The 8008-nt window shown below is 38.0% G+C and overlaps 1 protein-coding gene across 1 annotated transcript; it reads left to right on the top strand.

The window, feature by feature from the left end:
• Window positions 1–3088: 3088 nt before the first annotated feature.
• On the top strand, window positions 3089–7476 carry LOC127157893 (ribonuclease inhibitor; the record flags this gene model as incomplete). The annotated part of the gene is made up of 5 exons (XM_051101079.1): window positions 3089–3259; window positions 4835–5008; window positions 5211–5381; window positions 6101–6274; window positions 7282–7476. Coding segments are annotated over 5 exons (865 nt in total), but the record flags the coding sequence as incomplete, so codon positions are not given.
• Window positions 7477–8008: the final 532 nt, after the last annotated feature.

Genomic DNA, 8008 nt, shown 5'->3' with positions numbered 1-8008 from the left:
GAGGGGATTTTTGATATCTCGAACGGTTTGGCCGTGGCGAGGCGTTGAAATTATGGCGAGAAATGAGAAACAGGAAATGGCTAATAACTACTGCACACATTGTCTGATTCGGATGAAACTTCAGTGGTTTGTTCGTTGTATGATGCCGATCACATAGATGTGACTATTAGGAGTCAAAGTTATAGCGCCACCAACTGGCAACAGGAAGTGTGTCTCTTTTAAAAATGCTTTGATATCACATGGTTATTTTTACCCGATTTGCTTCAAACTTCATCAGAATAATGTCAAAACACGGCCGATGAGAATCTGTAAAGGGGTCGTTGATACATTAAATGCTGTTGTCATGGCAACGTGTCAAACTTTAACATTTGTTTCCTGTGTTTTTGGGGCACTTAATAAGCTTAGATTTTCATGAAACTCAACACACACATCAGTATTAATGATAGTTAGACACTGGCAAAAGCTCATCAATGGGCGTGGAGGAGGCGCTCTATAGCGCCACCTTTTGTCAAAAGTGGGGGGGTTAGTTTGAGCTACAGACACCAAACTCGGTATGTATATTGTTCTCATCAAGCCGGACAACTTTCTAATTTACATCCATTAGCTGCGACCAACAGGAAGTCTGCTATTTTGATTTGAATGTGGATTTTTGGAAAATATAGCTGTGAATGAATGAATACTACTCCTACAAAAAACAATGAATTTACACCAAACTTTGTCAACATGATGCCAACATACTGAAGATGTTAAATTGTGAGCGGATTTGGGATATCTTGAATGGTTGATTTATGGTGATTTATTAAAGTAGCAGTAAAAAACATAACCATAACTTTAAAATGCAGCAACCAAACACTTCAAAAATTTTTTACATACATAGAACTAGTCATTCTGAGTAATAAATGCTTAGTTCCATCGATATAAAATACTCTACTAAAAATAGAAAATTAAAAAACTATTAAACATCTTCTCTCACTCTAACTCTCTCACTCTAACTCTGTGTGGGGGGGTTGGGGTGTTAAGTGTGTGCCTGTGAGTGTTAAGTGTGACTGGGGTAGTTGAGTGGTTGTGTATGTGTGTGTGTGTGAGAGAGAGAGAGACAGACAGAGGCAGAGTGCATTTACAGTGCATTATCTTAACTCTTCACAACTTTTAACATATAAAAAACAAGTCATTCTTAGGGAATGAGTTTATCATGTTTTTAGAGACTGCAAAAAGATTTGAAATATCACACTTGTAAACTGGCAGATGAAGACTGTAATACCAAGGATGAACACAAGATGACCTCATTGGATAATGAATCTTTTTCAGCTCATTCTCAGTGTATCAGAATCACTTAAAAGCATTTTGCTTTTAACCCTTTCATTGCTGTAACCCTTCAATCCAAACTGCCACAGGGTCACTGTTAATGCATGTGCCCTCTGGGCACCGTTTTTTTCTGATGGCACTAGGTTTGCGGATGCGCTGGCGGCGAGGGCCCGACATCGCTGCTTGCAGCTATATTTCTTCTTCTTCTTCTTCTTCTTCTCCAAAATGAATCGCATTTTTGAGGGCCTAAACATGCCCGAAAACTCACGAAACTTTGCACACACATCAGAACTGGTGAAAATTTACATCTGATATGGGTCTCAGAAGTGGGTGTGGCAAAATGGCTCGATAGCGCCACCTATACACTTTCAACGGAGTGCGCCTCGAGCCACGTTTCACGTACATGTACGCAAATCGGTACACACATGTAACACACCAATACCTACAAAAAAGTCTCTTGGGGCAAAATCCGAAACCCAACAGGAAGTCGGTTATTTTTAATTTTTCCAGCAAATTTTGTCTCATTTTTGCCATTTCCAGGCGTCGTATTAAAACGAACTCCTCCTAGAGATTTATTCGGATCAACACCAAATTTGGGCAGCCTAATCTAAAGCCCTTTGTGACGTTAAATTGCGAAGATCTAGAGTTTTCACTGGAGGGTGTGTCCGTGGCGGCCTGTCAAATTTCGATGATTCGCCATGAAAAAGGAAGTTGCTATAACTGAGCCATACAAAGTCTGATCTGCCCCAAACTTCACATGTTTGATAAGAGTCCGGCCCTGAACACATGGCCATGCTCATATTTAGTTTCAGTCATAGCGCCACCTACTGGCAACAGGAAGTGACATGTTGCACTCTGTAATAAACTCCTCCTAATGATTTATTCAGATCAACACCAAATTTGGTCAGTATACTCTAAAGGCCTTTGCCATGATAAATTGTGAAGATCTTGAGTTTTCGTTGAAGGGCGTGTCTGTGGTGGCCTGACAAAGTTCGATGCTTCGCCATGGAAATAGAAGATGTTGTAACTTGGCCATAAAATGTCCGATCTGCCCCAAACTTAACACATTTTATAAGAGTCCTGGCCTGAACACATCTAGAGTCCAAAATTCAGTTATTATCATAGCGCCACCTCTTGGCAACAGGAAATGACTTATTTTACTCTAACTTAAACATGCAATGTCTGATCTGCACCAAACTTCACATGTTTGGTAAGAGTACTGGCCTGAAGACACCTAAAGACCAATATTCAGATATAATCATAGTGCCACCTGTTGGCAGCAAGATATGTCATGTCTTACACTAGCTCAAGCATACTATGTTTAATCTGCACCAAACTTCATATATTTGACAAAAGTGCTGTCCTGAACACATCTACATGCCAATATTCAGTTACAGGCATAGCGCCACCATCTGGCAGCAGGAAGTTTGGCACATATAAATGACTTTGACATATTCCTCCTAAATTTACTATTTGAAAAGCATAGTGCCCACTGTTCGCCACCGATCGGCGGTGAGCCCGGGTGCGAGGGCCCTTTCATCGCTGCTTGCAGCTTTAATTATGTAGGTATTTACTGGATTTGTTCTGTACTGTAGGGGGGGTTTGACTTGCTGCTCTCCCCGCTCTGTCCAAGCATGTTTATCAATCATGGCTGCATGGACAGGTGTTTAGAGTTTTGCCCAGAACAGAATCATACCGCCAACACTAACAATATGCAATATATAATTGCAATAAATATACTTAACAAAATTGGTCCTGACTGAAATGCTGTGTTTGTGTTCAGGCTGAATAATTGTGAGCTGACAGAGAAAAGCTGTTCAGTTCTAGCTACTGTTCTCTCCTCCAAAACCATCCTGAAAGAGATGAACCTGAACAACAGTCGTCTGCTGGATTCAGGAGTCAAAGAGATCTGTGAGGGACTGAAGAATCCTGTGTGTGAGCTGAAGATACTGAAGTGAGTACATTTCACCAACAGCTACACTCAACACCACAGCAATGAGATCAATATTGCACACTGGCTGATGATATGAATATTGTAAGGTCCGCCCACTGGTCCAACGACGGCAGCCAATGGTGCGGGGGAAGGATTCTTGCATGCTGCTGTCTTTCCTTTTGTGCATTGCAACAACATTAGAATGAATACATTTCTTATATGTTTGACCTCTTTAATTTATCTGACTCCAAAAATGAAAAAGGTTTTGAAAGGTATTTGTTATTAAATTTAGGTGAATGTTTGATCATTCTATTCGGCTCTTTACTTTATATTTACTCTATGTCGCTCAAGGTGTATCACGCCGGCCGGTGTACGCGTACCCCACGATCACAAACTCTCCAGTCTGATCATTAATCAGAGGTTATGACTAACTATTTAATAGACCGCTTCATGCTTGTCATTCTTTAAATAGTGGTTCTGTTTGGTCCCTTACAGTCACCCATGTAACAACTTAGTTAAAGCTCAAACAATAATCAGAGGTTATGGCTAGCACCATGAAGTATGCTATTACTCCAATAGTGTCTTATCTAGCCCCCTATAGTTCATCTAACTACATAACAACTTAAATAAAGCTGAGACAATAACCAGAGGTTATGGCTAGTACTATGAAATATGCCCGAACCATGCTAGTACTCCAATAGTATTTTGCCTATCCCCCCATAGTTAATGCAACTGCATAACAACTTAACTAAAGTCAGTCAGTCAGAAATCTAGAATCTCACCTGATGTGCCCCATGCTCCATCTAACCTGAGATCTAGTATGTACTAAACCGTGGACGCATATTTGCCGTAACATACGCCTTCACTTAATCTACTTGAGACAAAATAAGATCACACATCACAATTTATTAAATCAGGTAATCAAGGTAGTAATTCAAGTCCAATTGAAAGCAATATAAAACACTGACCAATCATACAAACTTTCAATAATAGCAAAATGAGAGAAATTGGAAATATTACCTGATAATGAGAACTACACACAGCAATTGTGTGGGAGATCTGTCTACAGATTCGTTGAACTCTTTGTTGCGTTCCCTTAAATATCCAGACAAGTTACCAAATGGTGCAGTTTGGTTATTGCAAGGATTTTAGCATATTGCTTTTGGGGGTGGCGAATAGGAGGTGATAATTTCTCTTCGATTTCTGTGGGAATAGGCATCTCATTTACATACAGGGGGTAGTTCGTGTGAAAGACCTGAGGGTAGTCTGCTCGCAATATTTTTTAATCTTGATGGTTGTTTGTCCTATTGTTATGGGAATGAGATTTAGTTTAACATCAGAAATGTATATAACACAATTCACAGTTTAACTTCAGAAGAGGTATATTTATGTATGTATTATAATTGTATTTATTATTATTTATAATATTTATTATGTGTATATATTTCTGAATTAATTGGTGTGTTGGTGTAGATACGTTTATAAAACATTGACAAACAGATTGCTTTTTTGAGACGATGGAGAATGTTGAAACCCTAATGGTGTAATACATGCTAATGAAGTCTTTTAATGTGTGTGTGTTTTGTCTTTCTGTAGACTTTCAGACTGCAGTATCACTGAAGAAGGTTATAAAGCTCTGGCTTCAGCTCTGAGATCAAACCCTTCACACCTGATAGAGCTGGATCTCACAGGAAATGATCCTGGACAATCAGGAGTGAAGGAGCTCAGTGATTTACTACAGGATCCAAACTGTCAACTCAAGATACTGAGGTGAGAGATGATGAAATAATGCAAAATAAATTATATATAGGTGAACTTTTTCTTTTTATACTTGTATAATATGTTGAACAACCTGTTTCTGCATCAGACTTAAAGAAAAAAACCAACTTGGAATTTTAAATAATTTTATATGTTGTCCGTTGTATAAAATGTGAGAACTGAATTGATTCCTGCTTCATCTTCTCTTCTGCAGGTTTTTGGGTCCTGCTGCAGATGAAGCCTGTCAGTATGTGACTGGAATTGTGGGTAAAAACCCGTTACTCCTGAGAGAGCTGAATCTGAGTGAACATGAACTAGGAGACACACGAGTGAATCAGATCGCTGCTCTACTGCAGGATAAACACTGTCAACTCAACACACTGATGTACGTTTTTTCATTGTTACACTTTTAAATTCTTGCTGCTGGGTGCTGCTGTATATAGTCTGCCGTGTCACATGCTTAAAAGTTTAAAAGTGCATTTACATGTGAGCAGATAATGAGTTAGTATTAATAAATCTTGTCCTTCAACCAGTACCCTCCAACATTTAGCATCAGCACACTGTAAAAGAAGTGCCATGTCTTTAAAATTGAAATCTATTGTTTTCTATGTGTGTTCAAACACTGGTGGCATCACTCAAAATCTGTTGGTGACTATTAACTACAACACAACTCACATAGTTTCCCATTAAATTGCATTAACAATAATTTTGGACAAATGTTAGTGTGTACTGACTTCACTCTAAGATGGAGGATTGGCAGCTTAGTTTTTTCACACACATTAAAACAAGACTTCATTAGGATTTATTACACCATTAATTAAGATATTAACATTTTCCATCATCTCAAAAAAGCAATCTGTTTGTCAATGTTTTATAAATGTATCTACACCAACACACCAATTTCACATTAGTGACACTTTCCTTGTGACACAGCACCAGTTTACAGACCAGCTGGAGCTTTACATTGATTCATGTCATCCTTTTTTTTAAAAAAAAAAAGCCAAATCGAGGCTACTACTGCGCAGGCAAAAGTTTACTTAAAGAATTAACAAAGTGGCATCAATTTTGCTTTGAATTAAGTTAATAGTGTGTGTCTGTCTGTAGACTTTCAGACTGCAGTATCACTGAAGAAGGTTATAAAGCTCTGGCTTCAGCTCTGAGATCAAACCCTTCACACCTGATAGAGCTGGATCTCACAGGAAATGATCCTGGACAATCAGGAGTGAAGGAGCTCAGTGATTTACTACAGGATCCAAACTGTCAACTCAAGACACTGAGGTAAAATGTGATGAAGTAATACAAAATAAATTATATGTAGGAAAACTTTTCTTTTGTTGTTTTGTTTTGTTTTACTTATCAGGGCTCGACGCTAAGGATTTTTTCTACTGGCCCGGTTGGGCCAGTGGTTCAAATTTCTACTTGCCCGGTCAAAATTTTCACTGGCCCTGCCACAAAAAAAAATTAAATAGTTGCTGTTATCATTGTTTTTGACCCATGTTATCTTTAATTTTAATGAATAAGCTTATATGACATCAACATTTTACACACTATTTAAACTCTCGATCACAGCAAAACCTACTAGCATAACAAATATAAAGTTCAAATATTATTTGTTTTTTTTTCCTTAAATATTTTATTATAATTTTATTTTAAATGAAAATGTGCTTTAGGGAAAATAGCAGACGGATTAAATGAACGCAAATTCAGTCTCTGCCAGCAGGTGTCGCTTATGGAATAATGCTACAGCGTTTCCCTGGTTACCGCTGTAAACAAAGGAGCGCCGTGCTTATGAACGCAACTTCAAATGCATTACACAGAGGCAAATGAAAAGAAAACGCAATGTAAACATTTCTTAAAAGAGTCAGTTCCCCTCAGAGATGCATTCATATAAACCCCGTTTCGATATTTAGGATGATATTTCCAATATTTTGCGCATTTTGAACCGTAATCTTGCAATGCCTCCTGCAGTATTTTTCCTCTTTGCTTTCGTCTTCAGCGTCTCTGGCCTCTGTTATTGGATGTTTAAAGAGTTCGTAATATTTCCACACACAGGACATTTTGAAAAATTATTGCATGCAGTTCGTGTGCAAGCCCGGAACAGAAATCGGTTGAAATATGTCCGGTCGGACGGTGCATCTGTACTCCACTGTATAAATAACGTAAAGCTACAAAGTTACTCGTCAAGCATCAAACTTAACAATGAAAAAACAACAACAACAATTTGGGCTTTCAAGTAATATTTTATATGTTGTCCATTGATTCCTATTTCATCTTCTCTTCTGCAGGTTTTTGGGTCCTGCTGCAGATGAAGCCTGTCAGTATGTGACTGGAATTGTGGGTAAAAACCCGTTACTCCTGAGAGAACTGAATCTGAGTGAACATGAACTAGGAGACACACGAGTGAATCAGATCGCTGCTCTACTGCAGGATAAACACTGTCAACTCAACACACTGATGTGAGTGTTTGACATGTATTAATACTAACATTACTGAGTGGAAATAAACTAGGAATTTAGGAAAAATAAATATTTGTTTTCTTTTGGAAAATCCACAATGCAGATTGGAAAAACTCAAGTGTGTTTTTTTTAGTGTATCACACAAACAAGAATCCTGTTTTACTGAATATTTGCACAATAAACAAGAAGTTACTGAGTGACTTTGGTACATAAATTTCCGTTTTGTAAATGGAGCAAACAGCAGAACTGTTTTTATAAAACTAAAACTGCCAGTAGGTGGCAGCAAGTGACCGTCTAAATTAGTGAGTTGAATCTTTAAATCAGCTGATTAGTTTAAAATGCTAATTCATTTAACTTTGCAAACGATCGTACGTATATCCTGATTGAATTATTTACTGGTCCTTTTATCATTGAGGAACAAAACACTGTGCTGCTCTGAGATGCATCGATTCTGCTGTTTGTTCTTTTTACAAAATGGGAATTCGTGTATAAAAAAAGTTACTCAGTAATTTGTTGTTTATTGTACATTTGTGATTGTGCAGATATTTGAAAACAG

This window comes from Labeo rohita, unplaced genomic scaffold (assembly GCF_022985175.1).
Source record: "Labeo rohita strain BAU-BD-2019 unplaced genomic scaffold, IGBB_LRoh.1.0 scaffold_1235, whole genome shotgun sequence".
Taxonomy (NCBI): Eukaryota; Metazoa; Chordata; class Actinopteri; order Cypriniformes; family Cyprinidae; genus Labeo; species Labeo rohita.
The sequence above is the reverse complement of the archived record's forward strand: the minus strand, read 5'-3'. Positions and strand labels throughout refer to the sequence as shown.